Source organism: Camarhynchus parvulus, chromosome 9 (assembly GCF_901933205.1).
Source record: "Camarhynchus parvulus chromosome 9, STF_HiC, whole genome shotgun sequence".
NCBI classification, from domain to species: Eukaryota; Metazoa; Chordata; class Aves; order Passeriformes; family Thraupidae; genus Camarhynchus; species Camarhynchus parvulus.
In genome coordinates, this window is record NC_044579.1 from 19665640 (window position 1) to 19690520 (window position 24881).

The 24881-nt window shown below is 51.1% G+C and overlaps 1 protein-coding gene across 1 annotated transcript in view; it reads left to right on the forward strand.

Annotated features, from left to right (window-relative positions):
• Positions 1-24881, forward strand: part of EPHB1 (EPH receptor B1) — a 69965-nt gene that overhangs the window by 18636 nt on the left and 26448 nt on the right. The window contains 2 exon segments of the mRNA XM_030954205.1: positions 6669-6733; positions 10156-10837. Coding sequence (XP_030810065.1) covers positions 6669-6733; positions 10156-10837 — 747 coding nt within the window.

The window sequence follows — 24881 nt, forward strand, 5'->3', positions numbered from 1 at the left end:
GTTCCAAGCAGGAACCAAACGGGGAGTCCCCCAGTAGAAGAGACATTTTGGGTGGGATGTGCCTCCAGCAGCTCACTGCCTTAATCCCTGTGGCAGAGCTGTATGGATTTTGTGCTCCTGCTTTTTCCCAGCTTAGTCTAAATTTCAGGATATATTAAAAACTTCCACAGGTAACCCTGGACTTGTGGTTAGAAGTGTGGTCATAGAAAGGAACCTGGAATTACTGAGGCAACTTCGTGGTGTGTGCTTGAATGCTTCCATGGAATCATAGAATCCCAGAATGGTTTGGGTTGGAAGGACCTTAAAACTCCTATTGTTCTACCCCCTGCCGTGGGCAGGGACACCTTCCCCTATCCCAGGTTACTCCAAGCCCCATCCAACCTGGATCCCTGGGATACTTCCAGGGATCCAGGGGCAGCCACAGCTGCTCTGGGCAACCTCTGCCAGGGCCTCATCTCCCTCAGTGGGAAGAATTTCTTCCCAATAGCCAACATAAACATACTCTGTGTCAGCGGGAAGCCATTCCTCATTGTCCTGTAACTGCATGTCCTTTTCCACAGTTCCTCTTCGGCTCTCTTGGAGCCCCTTTATGTACTGAGGCACCAATATATGAGAGCCTTCTCTTCTCCAGGCTGAACAATCCCAATTCTCTCAGCCTTAACTCATAGCAGAGCTGCTCCATCCCTCTAGGTATCTTCTTGGCCTCCTCTGGATTCCCTCCAGCCCATGTCCTTCCAGAGCAGGACACAGTGCTGCAGATGAGATCTCACCAGAGTGGAGTGGAGGATAAATTAACCTATGGGAACAGTGAGAATTAAATTCTGATTATTCTGCTGGCACCTGGGGGACTTTCCTTCCATTGGCATTGAGAGGTGTGATGCACACCATGAGTGTCTGGAGTGGTGATGATGATGGAAGCCATGGTGCCACCTGCACACGGACATGGCTTGAAGTCACAGCAGCCCTGGGAAGGCAGAGCTTGTGATACCATAGCACTTAATGTTATTTAGCACCAGGCTTGAGAATAAAGCGTCTTGGCGCAGTTTCCCTGTCATTCCCTTTCCCTGGTAATGTCACCAAACTTGGACAGAAGCTTCCCAAGCTGTGCGTTCGCCTTGGGCTGATTTTGCTGAAGCTCTCGGAAGGGTAGGAAGAGGTAGGAAGCAAGCTTGGCATTTATGAGCGTGAAATAGAGGGGAAAATATAGTGCTTTCCTTATGGAAAAGAAGTCTTGCTATTGTTCCCCTTCAGAAAACCACGCTGTGGGTGCCCAGGGTTGTGCTCTGGGGCTGGATTTTGTGCTGATCCCATTGACACTTACTGAGGCACCTCAGGATGAGTCTCTGAGGATCCCACCTGTGGAGCATCCTTTACCCCCCCTTCCCAGACCCAAGGCCTGTGTGCCCTGCCCTCCCATCTCCCCTCCCTCGAAAGGCTCAGCTATCAGCACCCACCTCCCTGCTCCCCACGTATCATGGGGGGCTTATTTCCAGCAGCTGGCATACTTTCCAAATCTCCCTCTCCCCATCTGTTGTTATCAAGCCTCCTCTCTCCTTATTTTGCTTAATTTCTATCTTTTTCCTCTTGGTTGTCTTAGACAAGCCTGTGTCTCTCTACATATGCCCAAGCATTTGCTTTCGAGTGCCTGAGGCTGGTTCCTGCCGTTGTCTTCGTGCAGGAGGGAGAGAGCTGCTGTTCCTTGCTTCGGGAGAGGGACCCGAGGCAATTATTGAGGAGTGATGCACTTGTAGATGTGTCTTTGTGGCCTCCCAGAGCAGAAAATTTGTTGTTGTATCTCTTTCTGTCCAGATAACAGCATCAAAATACGATCAGGTTGGGTTAGTTTGGGTTGGCCCTCTTCCTTTGTGTGTCTCTGCCTACAGCCAGATCCCACCCCCTTCTAGGAAAAAGTGAAACCTTCTCCCAGCATGATGGGCAAGAACCTGCCCTTGGGAGGTCTGAAATATGGGTTTGAGGCTGGGAGTTTTGGGAAATAAGTTCTGCTTCATTTTGGACAGTTCAGAAAGGTTTTTCTGGAAGAGGCTTCAATCCTATGGGAAGAGTGGTTGGCAAGACGGCATCAGCTGGTGTGAGATGAAGGCTATTCTCGCCCAAATAAACTTATTTTTTCCTTGCTGTTGGAAGGATGCCAGCCCATCCTTCGCTCCTCCGAGGCGCAGCTTATCCTGCCGCAGGCATCATCTCTGCCCAGGTTTGCCCGGGAGGGTGTGGGGAGCCTGGGACAGCAGCGAGCCCTGCCTGCCTGGATCACAGAGTGCCATCCCAGATGGATGTGCTGCTCCGTGCAGGGAAGCTGGTGCATTCTAATTGCTGGCATCTTTACTTGTTACGAGTGTAATTGTGAGTAGACGTTTGTTTTTGTATTGATAATTAGGGACTGGAACAGATGGCGAAGGCTTAGTTTAAAGTAATGTGTCCATTAAAGAAAATCTACTGTATACAGCTGAAGATTCTTCACTCCAAGAGAGCTCAGCTCTCGGTAGCAGAGCTTCTCTCTCCCTAATGAGGGGTTGGGCTGTCACAGCCTGGCCAGCAGAGCCTCTGATCCCAGAGACTTCTCCCAGTGAACTTCCTGAGCTCCCTCCTGATGAGCACCCCCAGGTACCCGCTGTGCCCACGTGCAGGTGGGCAGGTGTGGAGGGAGATGCTGGAGGAGTGAGCCTGGGGCAGGGAAGGGGGTGGCAGTGTCTTGGGCACGGAGCTGGCACGGTGGGACTGCTGGATCCAGGTGACAGGGTTCGCTTGACCTGGTGGATGTCAGAGGTGCAGGGAAAGGATCTTCCCCTGGGGGTTTAATTAATACCCCGTGCCAATTAACGAGGCCTGGTCCTCACGGAAGGGCGAGGCAGGTGGGATGGGACGTGCAAGGTGTCCATGTGGCTTCTCTACTCATTAGGGCTGCTCAGGCACTGATCTGCACTAATCCCCTCATTAGCAGTGTTCCTGCCTGTCCTCCTTGCCCAATTCCAAGTGATGGATGCGTGGGGGGTGGATCCTGTGTCCCCCAGCCTGTAGGGATATTTTGCAGATGTGGGTGCTGGGATCTCTGTCTTGTTCCCCATTTCTCTACGAGGATTTAGGATCTGTGAACCCTCTCCTGTTGAAGGAGGGTGCTCAGCAGCCATAGCCCCGAGCAGCCTGGCCATAAGTGCCCCACCAAGGTCACAGTGTCACGTTTTCATTCCAGAAAATGAAGTAAAAGCCAAGGTTTCCTCCAAGAGGAAATAGGAGAGGTCAATAGGAAGTTGCTGAGCTATGTCCTTCTGATGCCAGTGCCTCTGCAGTCACAGGGTTGGGTGAACTCAGCAGGAATTTGAACTCGAAGGGGGATTTAATCATCTTATTGTATTTAACAAAAAACTCCCAAATTAACCATTTTTCCAGTTTATGGATCTTGTCTATGGCAGTGCCCTTGGGAGATGGGGCAGGATCTGTGCAGGAGATGGCCTATAGGGGCCAGGCTCTCAGCCCTCTTTTTTCTTTGCTTTGCAAATTGCTTTGGAAACACGGAGCCATGGAAGTGCAAATGTTGTTCACAAAAATGGAATCCAGTATGCAGCAAGCCAGTAATTATACACTTGAGAGAGACATTGATTATTTATTTCAGAGTTGCCCAAGCCTGGGTGCTTGGTGGTGTTCAAGCACTCCAACTATCAAAGCTTTTTTACTATTTATACATTTTAGCAATCAAAAGAATTAGCATTTATTGGCTACAATATTCTCTTATTAATTAATATTCTATCTTCTGTTGGTTAAAGACTATCTTGTTTCTCATGCTAATTAGTCCATATGATCAGTCTTTCTCTTCTTTGGGTCAGTGGTTTCTTGGGTCAGTGGTCTGTGAGTCATTGGTCATGACCTGCCCCTGCCAGAATTACCTTTTACCCACTTGGGGCTGATTTCAGCACAGTTGCTGGGTTGGCTTTCATCACAGTTGCTGGTTGGCACAGTTTTTCCTTATTTTGGGGGTCCTGCCAAATGTCCTTGTGGCCTCTAAGTTCTGCATTCTGTGTGCCCGCTCTCAGTGGCGCATCACACACATCCTTCTTCCCAAGCATTGTCAATGCTCCCCCCAGGACTGAGATCACTGAAACATGTGGATCCCTAAACCTTAGCAAGATAATTCTACCCTGAAAGGAATTTCTTTCCAACACCTGGACATTACTTAGAGCTTGTGAGCTGCTGTTTCACAGATTAAATTTCCTTTCTTGTTGATTAGGATTGAAATTTACGAAGATCAAACATTAATGAGCAGCCTTTCTTAAGAAAATTTTACATATTCCACATTTTGCATCACATCTGCTGTGGAAACTTCTTCAATGTGACCTCCCTGGTCCCAGGCCACAGAATCACCCAGAGACTCCAGGAACATCCAAAGTGAAAGCTTCCCTGGGGTTTCTTTCAATTTATTCATTTATTGTTAATTAATTTATTTACTTAGTTATTTTGAGGTCTTCCTCAGCATTGCTGCTGTGCCTTCCTCCTTTCCTTGCAGAATGTGGAGCGTTTGGGGAGGACCTCAGGAGGAGGAGGGAAGGGGTGAGGCTTTGGGAGGGATGCTGGTGAGCACCATCTCAGAGCAGGGCTGGTCCTCGCGTGCTGCCGTCCCGCAGGGCGGCTGTGCTTTATCAAAAGCACATTCCTCTGTCAGAGCTGGGAAGGAAGCTCTGAGTGTGTGGGACAGGAAGGGAGATGATGGAGTGAAAAGCCTTTCTGAATAAGCCTTTGGAAGAAGTGCCCTTCCTGTAATGGAGCCTGACCTTATTTATCACAGAGGGTGGATGAGCCAGCTTGGGTCCCAGCCTGGCCATGGTCCCTGTGTCAACCTGCTCTGCACTGCCTCAGTTTCCCCTGGGTGGCACAAGGACTCCTTGTTTGCTTTGGGGGAGAGCACCAAGTGTTTAGGGGCTCTCAGATCATCCTTTGCCGTGCAGCTCACTGGCAGGGAGATGTTTGCATGGCCTGTGGCTTCCACCTCCACACCCATTTATGCCTGTACACATCTTCCTGCTCATTTGAAGGGCTGTTGCAATAAAGAAAAACATAATGGCTGTTTAATTAGGGGCTGGGCTGTTTGGAAGAGAAGGAAGGTGTGGAGGTGATGGGAAGGTGAAGGGTGGTGAGAGTAGAAGCTTGCTGGAGGTCTGGAGCACAAGCCCCTGGCCCCATTTTGACAAGGGCCTGGAGTGACAGGAGAAGGGGGAATGGCTTTCCTCTGCCAGAGGGCAGGGTTAAATGGGATGTTGGGAAGAAATCTTTGCATGTGAGGGTGATGAGGTCCTGGAACAGCTTCCCAGAGAAGCTGTGGCTGTCCCTGGATCCCTGGAAGTGTCCAAGGCCATGTTGGATGGGGATTGGAGCAACCTGGGATAGTGGAAGGTATCCCTGCCCATGGTAGGGGGTGGAACTGGATGGCTTTAAGGTTCTTTCCGACCTAAATCATTCCTGGATTCCATAATTCAAGGCTGGAGAGGAATTGCAGCTGGGATACTTCATTTTTAGCTGCCTTCTGCCAAATGGAAAACGACCAAAACTATGAAGTGACGTGTGACAGCGTGAAGGTCACCACACTTTTCTGTTTCCCAAGTGGAGCAGGAATGAAGCGTGTCCTCTCTGAGGGCACTGTGAGCAGGAGCAGCCTGGCCCCGTGCAAAGCAGGGGGGCTGTGAACACCCCTGGCAGTGCCACTGCAGCATCCTGGGACCTGTTTGGGGTGCAGAAGCTTTCCCAGCTCCCAGCCCTTTTCACTCCATGCCTGGGGATTGCCTGGGTCTGCCTGCCCCAGGGCCACGCTCGCCCTGGGAGTGGTTTTGGGAGTGTTTATCACTCGTGTCAGGGCGGGGAGTTCCTGGTCACGCTTCTCCAGCCTCGCATCCTGGAGCGACGGGTGAAGGGAGGGGTTGGAAGATTAATCGGAGCCTTGTTTCCCGCTTGTGATTGCTGCAGCAGCCCTGGAGAGATTAAAAAGCAGCAGCCCGGCAGCAACACAGATTCCTGGGCTGATTTTTATTTCCTGACCTTTATTTCTCTGGTTGCACCTCTTTTCCTGGCACTGCTGTGAGTACCTGGGAGCAGGCAGGAAAGGGGAGGGATTGGAGATGCTCAGCTCTGCCAGTTGCCAGCGGCACATCTCCTCCTGTTTGGTCAGGATGCAGGAATTGAGGCAATTAATCTGCATGTCTGCTTGCTGCAAACAAATAAATAAAACCTGGAGGGTTTTCCCCATCTGTTTCTTTATGGTGTTGCTCTTGCTATTATTCTTGTTGTGTTTTGTTGTTTTGGTTTTTTGTTTTACATCTAAAAGTAGAGAATGATGTGACTCTGTGAAATACAACATCTTTTGGTTTTTAGGGTTTTTCTTTGTGTTGGTGACAATATTTTCCTTTCCTGGGTAGGGAAGGGTCAGAGCTGGCAGTGTGAGCTGGGTTCAGGCCATGACTCCTTGCAGAGTCTTGTCCTGCACCATTTGCCCCAGAGCTAAACTGCCTTGAGTCCACTAGGGCACCTGCTGTTCATTCCGGAGCTCTCCAAGGGTCAGCTGTGTGCTCTGGGAAAGCAACTGAGTGTTTTCCCTCATCTCTGTGCTATAAAATAATGGAAAACTTAAGGAATAACTACTTTACTTTCCTTTTCTTCTGTTTCCTCAGAAACTTTGATGGATACGCGGACGGCAACGGCCGAGCTGGGCTGGACTGCCAACCCACCTTCAGGGGTAAGTTCCACTTGTCCTTATGTGATCCATGCTTTTAACCTCACTATTTAGAGGGGTAAAATGCTGGTGGGAAGCGGGAGGAGTCACAGTGGGAACAGCAGTGCCCCCATAGGGCTGGTGTGGGGTGCCAGGGCATGGCTGAGCCAGACTGAGCATCCTTCCCCGATCCAGTCCTGGCGCTTGGTGAAGATGGAGCTTGTCTCCATCTCCATGCTTTCTCTTTCCCTTCCTGTCCTCTTTCCTCCTGAAGGGTTCAGCCCCATCACCACTCTCCATCCCCCTGCTCGTGCCTTCCCTCTCCCTGTGCCAAAAGGCTTATAATTAGGAAACATTAGCAGGCTCCAAACAGCTTTCATACCTGGAACATCATCCATAATTGCACTCGGCAGTGCTCTTCCTTGGCTATTAATGTCACTTTTATGAAGTAATGAGGAACCAAACACCCTGAGGCACTTAAAACATCTTTTTTATATAATATGAACCTTTGAGGAAAGGAAGCATAAAATAACCTGACTCACATTCTCCTGGCAGGAAAAGTGAGAGATGGAGCTGCGGGTGGGAGGGGATGTGAGCTGATGGATGGGCACCACGGTGGGACAGGCAGGCTGGGAGCAGCAGCAGGGCCCATCTCTGGGGACTCCAGGATGTGGTGGCACCAGAGGGGAGAGGATCCCAGGCTGCATCTTTGACTGGGTGGCACTGGCTTGGCTCAGTCTGCAAAAGAAATTTTGGACATCATCACCAAAGCTGGGCCACACCTGCAGCAGACATGAAATCCACTCCAGACATGTCAGAGCCCCTTGAATTGGGGTATTTTGCTGCTGAATTGCTTTGGAAAAATTCTGGGCCCAGATAAATTTCTGGAAAAACGCAGGAGGGGCACGTGCAGGTGATGGAGACAGGATATAAATAGCTGCCTGCAGCTGCTGTCACTGAAAGCCTGTGTGAGGCAGGCGGGGAGCTTGTGTTGTAAGGCAGGGTGGTCTCACCCTCTGCAGAGCAGCTCTGTAAAGCCCCTCCCCAGCCCCATCCCTGCATCCCACTGTGTGCATCCCTCCATCCCTCTGTGCCTCCCTGCAGCCACCCAATTCTCACTCCCCTGAGAGTTCCTGGGGAGGCTTCTGCTTTGCAGGAGTGTGTATTAAATCTTCCAAAAAGTATTTAAAATGCAAAGTCTTTTATCTAAAATCATTGAATCACAGAATCCTTCAGTTTGGAAAAACCCTCTCACACCATCAAGTCCAAGCCCTGGGTAAATGACAAGGCCATTAACCAAGGCCACCACTGCCCCATGTTCCCAAGTGCCACAAGAGCTGCAGGGACAGCTTTTACATCCCTCTAGAAATGGGGACTCCACCGCTGCTGTGGGCAGCTGTGACAGAGCTGGACAACCCTTTTCTGGGAAGGAATTTTCCCTAATATCAAATCTAAACCTCTCCTGGCACAGCTTGAGACCATTTCCTCTTGTCCTGTCCCTTGGTCCCTGAGTCCCCTCTTGTCAGCGAGTTGTGCAGATCTGGAAGGTCCCTCCTGAGCCTTCTTTTCTCCAGGCTGAGCCTCCTTTCCTCCAGCTCCCTCAGCCACTTCTGGGGCTCCAGACCCTTCCCCAGCCAGGGTAAAAAACTGTGGTCTCCCAGGATGGGCTGTGGCAGGATGTGCCTCTCCTGCTCTTGCTGATGGATGTGCTTTAAATCGTAGTGGAGACAGCAAACAACATTGACTTAATCCCCAGCTCCCTGTGAGTTATTTAGTAGTATCTCATCAAAATGATGCATTTATTGCTGTTAGAGCATTGGTAGCAGCAGCTGCTGGCACTGTGGGTCCTTCCAGCCACAAGGACCTGCTGCTCCCAGTGCCTGGTACCTGGAGTGCTCAACCCAGGGGCTGCACAAAGCAGTGCCAGGATCTGGCCCTGGACTCTACTGAGGGTTTTCCAAGGGCATTTCATGTTATTCCTAAATGCAGGAAACCTTTGTTGGCAGGTTTAGGCTCTGAGTTTTGAGGCTCTGAGGTTTTTGAGGATGAAGAGGAGGATTCCTGCAGTGAAGACAGTGGAGCCGTGGGGCTGGAGCTAATGCTGGAGGAGAGCTCGTTGTCTGGCCTTAATTGGAAGCAGGGCTGTAATGCAAAGCCCAGGTGGGAACAGCAAACAATGGCAACCCCCTTGATCAGGGAGATTTGTACAGCTCCTGCTCTGAAAAGGTGTCTGGTAATGAAGGGGCACTGAATCCCCATGCCTTGTGCACAGGGGAGAGAGGGGGTTTTGCAGTATTTTCCTGACATGGGATGAGAAGGAAGAACACTGGGCTGGATGATGGAGGCTTTGTTGCTGGTTTGGTAACCATGGATTAACAACAATGCACAACCTTGAGTTCTGATCTTGGTTTAAGTGTAGCAGAGCTGAGTAGGTGGGCCTGGGAATGAATGTTCTGCTGCACTTGTTGGCAGTGTGATGAGGACCCTGCTTTGAAAACAAAACAAAAACCTGTGTTTTGTTACATCAAGGCTGTGCTTCACAGGAGGGAAGCTTGGGGATCAGTTGAGAAAGGTGGTTGTTCAATGGGAAAGGGAAGAAGGGAAAAATCTGTGAGGTTTCAGGGTTGGTTGTGGTGCATCAGCTTGTCAGGACTCAGTGTGACAGGGCAGGGTGGCATCACCCGTTGTGCCCTGTGTAAACACAGGCATGAACGCTGCTGCAGCATTGCTCTTGGAAATTATCCCTGATACTGAGGGAGCTGCTTAAAGATTGCCATATGAATAATGCTGTTATGAGGAGACTGTAAACATGGATTAGTTAAAATGAATGGATTATGAGGTTATAAATCTGTCTGTAGGACTCTAATGCCATCACAGACTGTTCACAGTTTGCCGCTGTCCCTTAATTGAAATTGTAGCCTGGATTATATTAATGCCCTTCTATAAATCGAATTGCAAATCTATATTCCCTCTCTCCACAGCAGTAATGTTTTATTTAGTTGGTTTTCTTTGCCGGGGGAAGTGATCCCATTGTGCCGGGAGCTTGGGGTCAGGCTCGCTCTCCAGCCTATGTGGTGGCTCAGCCTTTAATGAAGCTGTAGCCTCATGTGCTGCCTTCCCTCCTGCCTCCAGATGCCTGGGCCATCTTTCTTCCCATTTTTACATCCTCTCAGGGCAGATAAGGCAGTTGCCCATGTGGAAAAGACATTTTAACATCAACTGGGAGCAATGGGGAGAGGCATGGAGGGGTAAGAGGTTGGAGATTTCTTCTGGTCCTGGCTTGGTTGGTGTTTCTGCATGTGCATCGCATTGTGTGCCCATAACCACATTCCTCATCCTCTCTGGAGCTTTGGGATTGTCCTCCCAGCCCTGCCCTGTGCAGAGCAAGCAGCCATGGCCAATCCCTCTTCCTCCTCCTCACCACCTCTCCCTGCTCCTTTCTGCAGTGGGAAGAAGTCAGTGGCTACGACGAGAACCTCAACACCATCCGTACGTACCAGGTGTGCAACGTCTTCGAGCCCAACCAGAACAACTGGCTCCTCACCACCTTCATCAACCGGCGTGGGGCTCACCGCATCTACACCGAGATGCGCTTCACTGTGCGCGACTGCAGCAGCCTCCCCAACGTCCCCGGCTCCTGCAAGGAGACCTTCAACCTCTACTACTACGAGACAGACTCTGTCATTGCCACCAAGAAGTCAGCCTTCTGGACGGAGGCACCCTACCTCAAAGTGGACACCATCGCTGCTGACGAGAGCTTCTCCCAGGTGGACTTTGGGGGCCGGCTGATGAAGGTGAACACAGAAGTGAGAAGTTTCGGGCCCCTGACCCGCAATGGCTTTTACCTGGCTTTCCAGGACTACGGGGCTTGCATGTCTCTGCTGTCTGTCAGGGTCTTCTTCAAGAAGTGCCCCAGCGTGGTGCAGAACTTCGCCATCTTCCCGGAGACGATGACGGGCGCGGAGAGCACGTCCCTGGTGACGGCGCGCGGCACCTGCATCCCCAACGCCGAGGAGGTGGATGTGCCCATCAAGCTGTACTGCAATGGCGATGGCGAGTGGATGGTGCCCATCGGCCGCTGCACCTGCAAGGCTGGCTATGAGCCCGAGAACAACGTGGCTTGCAAAGGTAAGGTTGGCTTTGGGCAACAGGCCCTTTGTGTTTGTCCCCAAACAAACCGTCTTGTGCGGTAGGCAGTACTTCCCCTGATGTGGTTTTGCTCCAGGGAGCAGGCAGGAATTTGGGAGGAAATTACAGCAGGAATTTGGGAGCAGTGGTCAGCCTGTGGTTTCTCGGTGCGCTCTGGTCAGTGGCCAGAGCTGGTGAGCAGCGTGGCAGTGCTGGTGCTGCTGCCACCCTGCTGGAAGTCACCTCTGTGGTGTGGTGCCTTCAAAGTGCTGCGCTCGCCAGACAGGTTCTGTCATCTGCCTCGTTATTTCCCTGGCAGAGCCAGGCAGCTGCTATCAGGCCTGGCTGCAATGGGGCTGCTCTGATTCTCTGTGTTAATTGGAATTGTTTGCTGGTTTTTGGGTTCCCCAGCCATGTGTGCTGCTGCCTGCTGGAGTCCTGCAGTGTGAGATTATAAATATACAGTACTCACTGCTTTTCATCTCCTTTTGCCCTTGTGGTGGATATTTCCCAAATACCATTGGAGTGTTGTTTTTGTTTTTTTTTTTTCTATAGGCTGCTCTTTCCTTCTCCTCTCCCAAATTAAGGTGTTGGTTTTGCATGCTGCTTGGAAGGAGAGGAGAGTTGGGGGCTTTTTGCTTACCCTGTTTTATCCAAATAGCTTCTGGAAGGTTAGCACCATCCTGACAAAGAAGGGTTGGGAAGAAGAAGGTTGAAGTGCTTAAGGGCTGGTTTGGCAGGTTGTGATGGGAAGAGGTCCAGCTTGGATCTCTTTTGATACAGGTGGGGGAATGTGTGTGCCACCAGGCTTGGCTGTGATGCTCCTTGGGGAGTCCATCAAGGTGTTTCTTCTCCACCTGTAACTCTGGATATGTGGAAATAGCAAAGCTGGGATTCAGGCTGTGGAGAAGCTTGTTTGATGGTTTACTCTAAAGCTGGGAACTTGTGTAGGTTTTCACCGCACAAAGCCTCGTTCCCACCTGGCGAAGGTGGGGGTGGTGACACCTTCCTGTGCCAGAGCTCTGACAACCAGGAAACCCCCAGAATCCTTTCTCAAACAGCATGGCTGGGGGATTCCTGTGAGTTCTGTGGTTGAGCTTTAGGGTGGTTTTGTTCCCACCAGGAGATTCCTGTGAGGAGCTGAAGCTCTCAGTCAGAGGGAGGGCTCTCTGTAAACTGAGCGTTTCTGGCGAGACGTTCCTCTGCTATTGAACCAACACACAGAAAGCACACATGGTTGTATGGCAAAATGACATTTCTCATCATGGGAAAACAAATACTAATTTTAGCTAAACACTGGAATTGGGAAGTAATGTCACTTTACCAGAAATGGAGGAAAACAGTGACAATATAAAACCGTGGGTTTTGGTGGTGTTGACCTTTCTGCTAGCTGGAGGAAGGTGGGGTCTTGAGTGCTCCTGACCCCTGGGAGGACTGTGATGTACCTTCTCAGTGCTTGGGGAGGAGCAGAGGGTTGACAACAGCAGGATGAGAAGAGTGGGAGGAAACCTACTGAGAGTGGGTGTTAGACCCATCTCCATGGCTTTTCTTATTTCCTTTCCTTGTGCAAACTCCAGCAGGGTGGTGAAGTGTTCATGCCATCAAAGCTCCACCAAGCAGACCCCAGGAAATTGGGGGTTTGTTGGGTTTTCTCTGTGCCCTGGTGCCTGTCTCCAGCTGTGCTCCCACTCCTCAGCACTGATCCCCAAGGAGAAACTGCTGAGCTCCTGGTGAGCATTCTGCCTTTGCATGGGGAGCGTGCTTTGTATTCAGACTCCTTGAGGGGAAGATTAAGGGATCCTGGCAGCTCCAAGGAGTAGGAATATCCTTTATAAATTGACTGGCAGCATGTAGGATCCTGAAAGGCACCAGAGTATGCTGTGGGTGGAGGGCAAGCAGGTGTTAAATGGCACCAAGCACGTCTCTGATGACAGGAATGTGCTATTTGATGACTCCATGGGTGCTGGTAAGATGCTGTCTGTGGAGGAGAGCTTCAAGTATTTTCCAGTTCCCATGTCAGGAGGACAGAGAAGAGGCTGGGATTGAATGAGACCTGTGTGTCTGAAAGCCCTGCTCAATGCTGCTGAGGAACCCAAGTCCTATAAATTCCCCATCCCCTGGAAGTTCACGAAAACCCCTCCTAAAAGCTTGGTCCAGGGTTAACATCTTGAATTTTGGAAAATTAACTGCATTTGAAGAAAAATTCTGACCTTGGGTTGAACACTGGCTCCGTGGTAGTTCACTGGCCATTAAGCTCCTCCTTGGATCCCCATGGGCCTTGGAGCTGGCAAGGAAAGACTTAAGCTCACTGCTGCCCTTCATGAAGGTTGGTGGGCAGGAGGTGGCACATTGCAAAGTTTAGAAATAAAAATTCCTTGGTTTTCTGTTTGACTTTGTTTTCTTGGAAGGGGTTGTATTCCTCTGCCTGGTGTGCCTGGCAGGGAAGCTGCCAGGATTGCACCCTGGCTCCTGGGAAGCACATACTCCTGACATCTGCTCCAAGCCTTCATCAGCCTGAGATGAGACACTTAGCAAGCCCGTGGGAATTGTCACCAAGGAAAAAAAAAACCAAAAAAAGAAAATCCCTCAGTATTTGAAGGCTGAAAAAATAGGCTTAATTCCTGTGTGGTGGGGAAAAAGATAGGGTTGGATTGTTTAGCTCCCCCAGTTCTGTCTCATTGTCGCTCCCCTGGGAAGGAGGCTGTGCCTATCATGGGGCCATTAGACTAGAGCGGGTTCGTGCTGACAGTGGAGCTTGGGCCACTCAGGGATTCATTAATCCTGGCTTTTAGTGGCACTTAGGGCTTGAGGGAGGCACAGGCACAACGTCGTCATCTGAGGGTACTCAGAGCCCTGAGGAGATGATCCTTGTGTTTTGGGGTCAGAGGGATGGGGGGCTGCTCCCACCACTGCGCCAGGCTGGGTGTGGGAGAGAATTCTCTTTGTGGATCAGCCCTGTTATTTGTTCCCATCCCAGGCTGGTTTGGCACAGATTCCCTGGCACAGCTCTCAGCTGTATGCCAAAACCCAGTGGCCTGCCCAGCCCATCCTGTTGGATGCCCTGTGCCCGTGGGGGCGGTGGGTCAGTGTGAGATGCAGGCTCTGCCTGAATCCCAAATGAATAATTCATTTGGTGTGCGAGAGAGCCCACGCTCTCCTCGGGCTGATATTAAATCCATTTGTCTTGCTCAGCCCCGTCCCTCAGCCCTGCTTTATGGCTTCCTTGTGTGGTCAAGGGGCAATGCATCATGGTGCTGGGGAGGAGGTGGGAGGGAAGGTGGCAGCAGGGATCGCTGGGAGGCGGGGGAAACCTTGGATGAGCAGGCTGGGTGGATTTCGCTTTTTCTCCCCAAGGAAGATTGTTAGACCCTTTCTCTCCTGGTGTTTGAAACCTGATGATGGCAAAGGAACCCCTCACTAGAATGTTGGCCGTTGTGTCTCTTGGTTTTATTCCTTTTGAGTTTGAGGACTGGGCACTGTTTCTGTCTGCTGGAATCATGCTGGCTTTCCCTCTGACCTTCCCAGTGCCGGGCACTAACTCGGGTGCAGGGAGAAGGAAAAAGTCTGGGACTGAACTACCTTTGTGCTGAATTTCTGTGTTGTATTTATAAACTCAGGAAGAAGGGGTGAGAGGGCAGTCCTGCTGCTTCCCGGCCTTGTCTCACTTTCAGTTTTCCCCTCCTGGTAAATTCCTGTGCTGGCGGGTTCGGGAGCCTCCAATCTGCCGCTGCTGCCTGTCTGCTACAGCAGCTGGAAATCTGACCTGGCAGGGGGGAAAAATCACAATAAACCCCACAAAACAAGAGCAAAGCTGGGCTGTATTGCCTGCAATGCAAAGGCTGCTCATCCAGCAGCCTTGCTTCCAGGCACCCCAGGCTTTCCACGCAGCAGCCGCTCCCCTATCCCATCTCCAGCCAGTTTCCCCATCCTTCCTCACTTGCTGACCCATGTGCTGGGCTCTGCCCAGCCTCTGCCAAAGCTCTGTGTGGGTTTATCCTCATCTCCTTCATCCCTCTGAGTGCTCTGTCTCCGTTCCCTGTTTGTCCTTCCCTTCTGCCTTTTGTGTGGAGGAATGGATCGGGGAAGGAGCAGCGGGAGGGGCAGGTCCGACCTTGAATGTTGAGGAGTGAGCAGCTCCACGCTGGTTCCCCTGTTATCCTCCCCTCCTGCCGAGCAGCCCTGGTGATAATTATTGATTCCCTCTCCTTATCCATCACAGCAGATTGGAAACAGTGTGATTTATAAAGTGATTTTTAAATAACTGCAAACATTCTGCAATTAGTAGTAGAACAATTTGCTATCGCTTAAAACAAGGGAATTGTCAAATTTTCCCAATGCAATTGTTGTTGTATTGAGAACTGGGAATTTCTGGGCTCTGGCTGTGTGCCCTTGCCTGCCTTTTCCCTGCTCCATGGTCCAGCCTGGTGCCCCTGCACCATTTTGGGATGCCCAGGGGAGGTTTTCTTTGGTGATGAAGGTGATGTTGGTTTTGTCCCACGGGTGAATGGCAGCAAGGGAGGTCATGGGGACACAGGACCCTGCTCCCTGTGCCTTTAGCTGTATCTATCCCATTCCAGTGTGCTGCAGCTCCATGCCCAGCTGCCTGGATGCCTGGGGCAGGGTGAGCACACCAGGCATTGGCAGGGGCTGCAGAAAAGCCATTTTTTTTGTTTTTAAGGATGGCTTGATTTTTTATTTTTTCTCCAATCTGCTGGTCCATGCACTTATCCGTGGCTGGAAATCATCTTCTTTCCAGCCTCTGTGCTGACCTCTCTCCTCCCCACCACTCCAGCATCTCATTCCAGCTCATTCCAGGCCTGTAAGAGATCTTTTTTTTTTTTAGGTTTTATCCTCTAAAACCAGAGGGGAAAAACAAAGAGGTAAAAAGACAGTGCTTCCCCTACCTTCTCTCCCTCCACCTGCCCTTGGATTTGGTTTAGCAGGGCTCAGGATGGGGCCAGCAGCATCCCAGAGTAGGCCAGGTAGAACAAGGGCTGGGGACAAAAAATTAATATTTGGGCTTAAAAACCATCAGCACTTCCTGAAGCTCTTTACTGGGGACCAGGCTTAGGTCAACCAGTTTGCTCCCAAACCTTTCCAAACCTGTGGACAAACAGCTGATGCGCACTGGGGGCTCTGCCTGGCAGCTGGGTAGAAATGAGTGATGCTCAGCATGATTTAAGTGTTTTTCTAGGGAAAATGTTTCCCTGAGGGTTGGAATTGGGATTTCAGGCTTTCCTCCTGCCCAGCATCCCACGGCTGGGCACAGTCAGCATGCTGGGGCTGTGGTTCTCCTCCTCCCTGTGCACTGCTGTGCCTCTGCTCCCTGGGGCTTGGGCACCTGTGACACACTACCCCACTAACCATCCCAAAAGCTGCTTTTAGAACGTCAGCAAAGATGTCCAGGGAGTGTTTTATTTCAGGCTTAGCTGAGCCACAAACCTCTGACTGCTCAAAATGGGCTTTTGGTTTTTTTTTTTTTTTTTTTTTTTCTTTTCCCTTTTGTTTTTGATTTTTGGCACAATATCAAGTTTCCTGCCCCTCTCCCATCCTGCATCAGCCCGAGCCGCTCTCCCTGCTCGGGCTGTGCTGGGAAGTGGCAGCTCTGCCAGCTCCTGCCGAATCCTGCTGGGGGAGGGACGGAGGGATGCTCCCCTTTGTTGGAGGGGCTTTGCCTTTGCCTGGAAGCGATCTCCCGGCTTCCACCACTGGGTGGAACAGGCAGCCCAGTTTTACCACGGCCACACTGTGCAGGAGAAACAGTAGAATCACAAAGGAAAAAAAAAAAAGGAGAGAGAAAAAGAAAAAAGTGTGATTTTTTTCTAAATTATGCCTTAGTGAAGGCATCCATTAACCTCCGTAATAATTTTGCAAGGAAAATGTCCAGAAAACCTTGTTAGCTTTTTTTTCTAATGAGTGTGATGGGTTTTAATGAAACTCTTAATTAGACATTATTAGCCCAAATGTGTCTCTGATGGATTCAGTCCCTTTTCCTTCCCCCAGCACAGGGATGGGGAGGGTCCATGGGGCCTGGCTGCTGTCGGGGAGGAGGCTTGGGCACCACTGCCACCACTCCTTGTCCCTGTCCCCAAATCATCCCTGTGATCCAGACCTGTCTGAAGGAGAAAAAAGGGAGAAACACAGAAAATACCCCAGGCAAGGTGTGAGTGGGGACAAGTGAGCATTGCAGGACTGGGATTCCCAAGCTGGACCATCACAGCAGTGACCTCAGAGGGATTAGGGATTAGCTTCCATGTATGGCTTTGTTTTCTTGCTTATCAATTTTTTTCCTCCTTAAATTGTTCCATGGGCCATTTATGTATTTTTCTTCCCTACCATGAGAACTTCTGAGTGTTAATAACATTGATTCCAGCCTTGAAACAGGAAAAAAGTCCTCCTTTGATTTTCCCACTCACCTAAGGGTTTTTCCTTGTGACTGTTTGCAAATGGAGGTGTAAAACTGCTTCCAAACCCTTGTTCTGTTAAAGATCCATTTAGGAAACTTCCTGTAGTAGCTGTAGACCATGGGGAAATTAATTTTTTGGGGAATTTTGGGGTGCAGAGCTCCACGTGTGCGTATTCCTGAACATCCCTGCAGCAGTGAGTGGGCTGTGAAACCCACCCATCTTTCCCAGCCTTCTCCAGTGAGCCAGCCCAGGAGCCCTGGCTCTCACCCTGCTGCCTGTGCTGTCCAGCAGGAGCAGGGATTGTTCTCCTGGACAATGGGAGAGCCGCAAGGAAGCGCCGGATCCGGCCCGTGTCCGGCGCCCGCATTGTTTCACCCTTGTTTGCAAATAGCCAGCACCTGGCAAACCCAGTGACTCAGCCAGGGGCTTTTAAAGCCTTTCTATAACTTTTTCCTTTTTGTTTTTTTGTTGGGTTGTTGGTGTTTTGTTTTTTTTTTTTCAGTCACGAGAGAGCTCCTTTGGGAATGGCTCTTCTTGCTGCGGTTTGCTTGCCAAGGGGTGGGGATCTCACCCGTGTTTGGGGCTGTGCTGCACCCTACAGCCCGTGGGGCCAGTGTCTCTGCCAGCAGGATAACAGTAATAATTTCAAACATTAAAAAAAAGAGGTTTTTTACCCTGGCTGGGGAAGGGGCTGGAGTACCAGGAATGGCTGAGGGAGCTGCAGGGGCTCAGCGTGGAGAAAAGGAGGCTCAGGGGGGACCTTCTGGCTCTGCACAGCTCCTGACAGAAGGGAACAGCTGAGGTGGGTCAGGCTCTGCGCCCAGGGAGCAGGGACAGGACAAGGGGAAACAGCCTCAAGAGGTTTAGATTGGGAATTGGGGAAAATTTCTTCACCAGAAGGGCTGCCAACAGGCTGCCCAGGGAAGTGATGGAATAACTATCCCTGGAAGTGTTTGAAACCTGTGTAGATGTGGCACTTGTGGACACGGTTTAGTGGTGGCCTTGGCAGTGCTGGGTTAATGTTTGGAGTCAATGACCTTGGAGGGCTTTTCCAACCTAATTGGTAATTCTATAACAACAACAACAACAACAACAACAACAACAATAATAATAAAAAAAATGGATTTTCCCCCTCAAGCCATGGGATAACTCATCACCACTCCTCTGTGCAAGGCATCATTTGGAAGCTGAGTTGGGCTGCAGTTGGGCTTCGTGGGTCTCCTGCAAGCCCTGCTTGGGGAAGCAGCCCTTCACTGATGATGTTTTACTAAGTGGGAGACCCAGAGTGGTGAAAAATCCATCGCCCAGGTGGAAGGAGTTGCCCTGCTTTCCCCTGGCTGTCTAAGGAGGTTTGTGTGGGCTGGATGTGCCAGCTGGGACCCTGCTGGGGAAGGATGGAGCCCACTGGGATGAGGGAGAAGTAATCAGTGCAGAATGGGAGGTTTTAATTTGCTCCCCTCTCGAGCCCCGCCGCGCGCTCGGGTGGTGACAAATGGAGCGGTGCCGTGGTGTCAGCTCTGAGTGTGGCACAAGGGGCCATTTGTCACGCCTGGTGCCTCAGATGGCAGGGGATGTGTGCAGAGAGGAGCGGGGAGATTAAATCACAGCGTGGCTCGTGCTCTCCAACAGGCCCTTCCTTGGAGGAGCCATGGGAAAACCCATCCATCTTCAGCCAGAGCAACACTCAGGGCCAAGGAATTGCCCTGCCTTCGTGTGGGAGCATCAAACCAGAGCTGTGGGCACCCCAAATTCAGTTCTGCACCCACCCCAGGGGGAAACTGCTGTTCTGCCACCCCAGACTCCAGCCACAAAAATTTCATTAATGGCGTTGGAAGGAGCTTCATCGGTTTGTTTTTGTGTTCAGCCCAGGACTCATCTGCTTGTGTCACATTTATTGTATGAAATGGATTTGAGGCAGGAGAGCTGTGAGCTGGGGTAGGGGCTGGTCACCTTGGTGCTCTCAGTGTGGCTGCATCCTGCCTGGGCATGGCTGGGCTTCCAGCAGCACCACCCCTGTGAGCAAGGAGCAGTTCCTGGGATAATGCTGTCCTTGTCTTCCTCATCCCTTCCCTCCCTGGGGCCTCTCTGGGATGATGCTCTGGCAGGGGCTGTAGGCACCCAGTTTGTGGTGATTGGGATGGGGCTGAGCCTCATCCCCAATGGGCACAGCTGTGAGCAGCAGGTGAGCAGCATTGACAGCCAATGAGCCATGGAGTGCCCAGGGGCACTGACCAACCACCAAAGGGAACAGAGGGCACACAGGTGCAGTGCATCAACAGGCGGGGATAAAGGGCTGGGCTAAAGAACAAGGAGGGCCAAAGCTTGCAGCCTTCTGAAGTGGTAAGGTGTTGCTCTGCATGGGTTGAAGCCTTTTGAAATGGTGTGGTGCTACTCTGTGTATGGTGCCCATCTCCTTGCTGTTCTGGGGGAGAGTTGTGGGGCACAGAACTGTGTGCCAAGCTGAAGGTGGAGGGCTCCAGCCTCAGGTCTGGTTTCTGGACTTTGCTGCCTAAAACTTGTCTGTAAAAGCAGGGGCATCCTGGAAAATTATATACAGGGGGAATTATGAATTGAATTTCTCTCCTGGGTCTGCAGCCCAGAGAGGAAATTGCCCTTGAGGAGAGACACAATATTGACTTACACTTTTATTTTTTATTTTGTACTTTATTATAGTACATATTGCATCCAGGCTCAACAGATCTGCCCTGACCATGGACATGGCTTTGTAGGGATTGGTGCTCACTGGCATTTATCCTGTTCATAGTGCAGAGGGACCTGGTCACCCTCGTCACAAGCAGGGATTACTTTGATATTTATGGTTTTTGCACTGATACAAAACAGGAATTTGAAACGGTTCTGGGCATGGCAGAAGGGTTCTCTGGGTGTTTCCAGGGACTGTCATTCTCTGGCTAAACTCAAATCTCCTGGTTCTGCCATGGGCTTCTGTTTCAGCACACCAGGCAAGCAAGGGTGGCAGTGCTGCAGGGGGGTGACAGGAGAGACCTGGGATTATCACAGGTCTCCTGCTTCACATAGGAACTGCTCCTGAGCTCTTAATCGTGTGTTATTATTGAAGACAACTTATTCTTAGAGAGCCCAAGGTGCAAATTATGTTTCACAGCTAAGAAAAGCTTCCAGAGCTGCCTATGTTCAGTAAATCCCTGCAATCTCAGGTGGCTTTGACTTATGTGTAGCAGATGTTGAGGATGGAGGAGACCACTCCTTTGTGCCTGCTTGTTGCTATCACCAGCATAGACGCAGGTGGAAATTTAGGTAGGGAGAAGCTGTCTGGGCTCAGAGGTGAGGTCAGTGAGTGTTCTTCCACCCTGCAGCTCTGAACATCTGTCCTGTCCCCAGTGGTGGCACCAAAATGGGCAGTGCCAGAGTGTTCACACTGCTTGCAGGGGGTCCTTTCCTGTCCAGGAGCTCTAGAGCAGGTTGCCTGCTCTCCCCACTGTGGCACAGGGGTGACCCAGTGTGGGAAGCATGCAATGGTTTGGCTGGAAGGGCTTTTGCAAAGGTGCCACCCTTGTTGGTGCTGTGTGTCCTCTCTGCAGCTGGGTAGGAGGGCGCCTTTCCTCCCAGGAATAGTAATTATGGCTTGCTCTGCTATAAATATTCATTGGGAAGCTCTCTTAATTGTTTTTCTAATTAATTCCTTGCATGGCACTCTTGGGGTGGATGAGGAATGTGCCTTGGTTGGGATGTCCTCCCAAGGCAAATCTATTCCTGCATGTAATCCTTGAGCAGTCAGCCAAACCACAGCCCCCAGGGCTCACCTCCACCAGGATGGCAATGTCAATGTCCTGCTCCATGCTGGGACATCTCCCCACCCCAGTGTGACCCGAGGCATGATGTCCTGCAGTGCTGTGACAGGGAAGCTGTGTCCCCATGTCCCTGCCTGTGCCAGCCTGGCCCTGTGGCTGAAACTGTCCCCAGCCCCATCCTGGGGTGACTCTTCCTTCACGGTGTCAGCACTAACGAGGAACCACTTCAGATGTAATTAATGAGCACTTGATGCTCTCTGGATTGAGGGGACACTGCGTGGCATGAGCTGGAGAAGGAGGAAGAGGTGCTTAATTGGTTTCTGTTAGGGATGGGAGATGTTAGCTTCCCAGCCAGGAGGGCACTGTGCTTTGGGGAGCCCAGTGGCAATGCCACCCCAATTTCCCAGTCAGAAGAGGGGCTGGAATTATGGAGAGACATTGGTGGTTCCCAAAATCCCCCCTTGCAAAGGAAAGCTGCATCTTTTTTCAAGGGGCTTCTAACCACAGCCCCTGCCAGCAGCTCTGTCCCTGGGGAAGAGCTTCTCCTGGAGATCCTCCAGGAATTTTTGTGCCCTTTCACTTCCCTGTTGATGAGATGGCTTGATGGCTCATGCAGGCATTGAGGGGTGAGCACAATGTCCTGGGTTAGGTGGCAAATGGAAGTATTGGCTCTTCCACTCTGTGTCTGGCAACTCTGGAGTTTAACATTGCTGTGGTTCATGAGGGGAAAAAAATATTTCTCCATGGAGCCTGCTGCCTGGAGTGGGGGTAGAGCATCTCTGGGGATTGTAATTTTGGGACATAAGTCCTGGCCTGAATCTGTCCCCCATTTTTTTACTCCAAACTCATTGTGAGGTTCATTGTGGATGACAGATGGTGGTGGGGCAGTGGCCTGGGACACTTCCAGGGATGGGGCAGCCACAGCTTCTCTGGGCACCCTGTGCCAGGGCCTCCCCACCCAAGAATTTATTTCCAATATCCAGTCTAACCTTGCCCTCTGTCCATGTGAAGCCCTTCCCCTTTGTCCTGTCACTCCAGGCCCTTGGAGCCCCTTTAGGCACTGGCAGTTCCTGTTTGCAGGGATGGCAGAGGGAAGAGCCTGTGTCAGGCTGCAGCTGCTAAATCTGTTTTTAAAGAAGAATATGAGGAGGTTAAATAGCATCAAATCCTTGATGACAGCTTCGTCCTCCTTTCATTTGTTGACTCAGAATAATGAGCTGGGGCAGTGAGGATGGTGAGGAGCTGCCTGTGCCTGGTACTGCCATGGCCACGTGTCTGCTGCTCGCTCTGCTGTGACCCTCCCTGTGTATGTGTGTGAATTGCCGGGAGTTTGATTAATTTATTCACTTTGATCACTCAAAGTGGCTGGTTTATGCAAGGAAGTGGAGCTGTGGCATGGGACTGGGCAGTGAGCCTGGAGCCAAGTGGAAACTAAAACAGAACAGAACCTGAGTGGGGGAACAGTGATTTGGAAAAGTGGCCATGACAAGTGTTGGGTTTTTTCCCCCTCTGGCTGTTCTGGAGAGCAGAGTGAGTTCCCTGCTCCATGGCAAGCTGGCAGCCCCCCGGCACCGTCTGCCCAGGGCGTGCCTGCTCTTCTCTTCCCATCCATCTGGGGCAGATTTTCTCTTCAGACCTTCAAAGTCCTCCCAGCCGTGAAAAACAGAGAGAGTGGAGCCCAGAGTGGTGATTAAATGGGTGAGCACGGACCTGTTGGGCTGCTTTAGGCAGTGAGCAGCCAGGCATGTGGGAGCCTGGACCAGCTGCTTCCCTGCCCTGCTCGAGGCTTCAGCTCCTTTAGGGCCATGAAGTCACCTGAACAGTTGGTGTTGGAGCTCCTTTGCATCCAGAGACCCCTAATTTTTCCAAGTAAGCCTTTCTAGGGGAAAACTGCTTCTGGGAGAGCGTGGACTGTGTTTTGCTTCCAGTGAAGCACGTGGGGCTTACTCTGGTGAGCATTTCAGTCTGTGAGCACCTTGCTCCATCAACCAGGTATTTGCTCCTCTGGGGAGAGGGGTGGGTTTTTGAGAGAGGTGAACAAGGATGCGTCCACTCCTGTTGCCTCTAATATGCCTTGCACAGCTCCCTACCCTGCAAGCACCTTTGAAATCCTGCCTTGCTCTAATTCATTTCTCATCCGTGAGAAGAAAAGCAGAGAAAAAAAAGCCCTGAGAAAGGTAAAACCACATTGAATTTTACTTCCCTCCATGAATAAACCATGGCAGGCTGGCTCTGACTTTAATTTACATGTGTCCCAAGGCGGATCTAAGCCTATTCCTCCTGAGGTGCAGGGCTGGTTTAATTAAGCAGCTGCATCATGTGGAGCAGGGAGAGATGGAGCCCGTGCCTGCAGGATGCCAGCCCCGGTGCTGGGAAGCTCATGTTTATCTCATGAGCTTATCTCATGAGTTTCTGCCTAGACAGTGCTGAAAGAAGGGAACACAATGGAGCAGGTGCTGTTTGTGATTCAGATGGCCCCAAGGCAGGAGCATCTCTGGGGGATCCAAAATTTGGTGTGTTTGGCTACAAAATGGTGAAGTTTGCACCAAAGTGAGGTTTTGGGACAAGGATCTGGGGACAAGGCTCTGCTGGGCTGTCCTGTCTGTGGTATTTTCAGGGTCCCCTGTGGCAGGAAGGAAATGATGAATCTGACTTCATGTTCTTAGAAGGCTAATTTATTATTTTATGATATTATATTACATTAAAGAATGCTATACTGAACTCTACTAAAGAATAGAGAAAGGATACTCACAAAAGGCTTAACAAGATACTAATGAAAAACCTGTGACTGCTTCCAGAGTCCTGACACAGCTGGACTGTGATTGGTCATTAAGTTAAAACAATTCACATGTTGGATAGACAATCTCTAAACCACATTCCAAAGCAGCAAAACACAGGAGAAGAAATCAGATAATTATTGTTTTCCTTTTTCTCTGAGGCTTCTCAGCCTCCCGGGAGAAGAATCCTGGGCAAAGGGATCTTTCAGAAAATATGAGAGTGACATCCTGTCCCCATGTGCTGTGGTTTCTGGCATGGCTTGGGGTCCTGTGCTGAGCTCCCTCCTTGGGAGCAGGAGGATACTTCAGGGCTGGCATGCTTGGACTTCCCTGTTCCTCCACCTGGGTCATGCTCTTCTGCCTGTGCTGGGGCTGGAAGCTGGGATTTGGTGCTGATGGGGTGTTTAAGGGCTGAGTCTCTTTTTTTGGCATAGGCAGGATGCAGGTACCCTCCCAGCTCTCCTGGCTTGGCATTGCTCCCAGTATGGAAAGCTCTCTGGATGAATTTGTGGGTGCCTGGTGGAGGGTGGCATGGCAGAGCCCCCCTGGCACTGCTGGCTGCCTGCTGGGCTCCCCGTGCCAGCCTGAGATGTTCCTGCAGAAACACTTGGCTTTATAGAAAAGGAAATCAGATCATTAGAAAGCAGGGATGGGGGCAAAATCCTCACAAAACAACCTGCCAGCCCCCTCCCCAACAGAGAGGCAGGAGGGAAGGGGGGACAGGAGAGCACCACGCAATTAAACCTCTGGCACCAGGGATGTGTGCAGGGAGGATAACGAGGGAGATGAAAGCAGGGTGGGAAAGCAGCGCCCTTGTCACCCTTTGAAGGTGGGAGCTGACAGCCCCTGCCTGTGGGTGACAACCTGCCCAGTTCTGCTGCTTTTCCCCCAACCTGATGGCTGTGTCAGCATCATATCAAAGCACTGAAGCCCTAATGCCTGGGCTGGGTGGCAGCCTGGGGTCTGTGTGTGCCCCCAGGGAACACGGTGTCAGCAGAGCCCCTGGCACTGCCCTGGGGGCAAGCAGGAGCCCTGGGAGGCTGTGCCAAGTGCCTGCCCCTGCAGTCACAGCAGCCTCTCGGTGACACTTTGC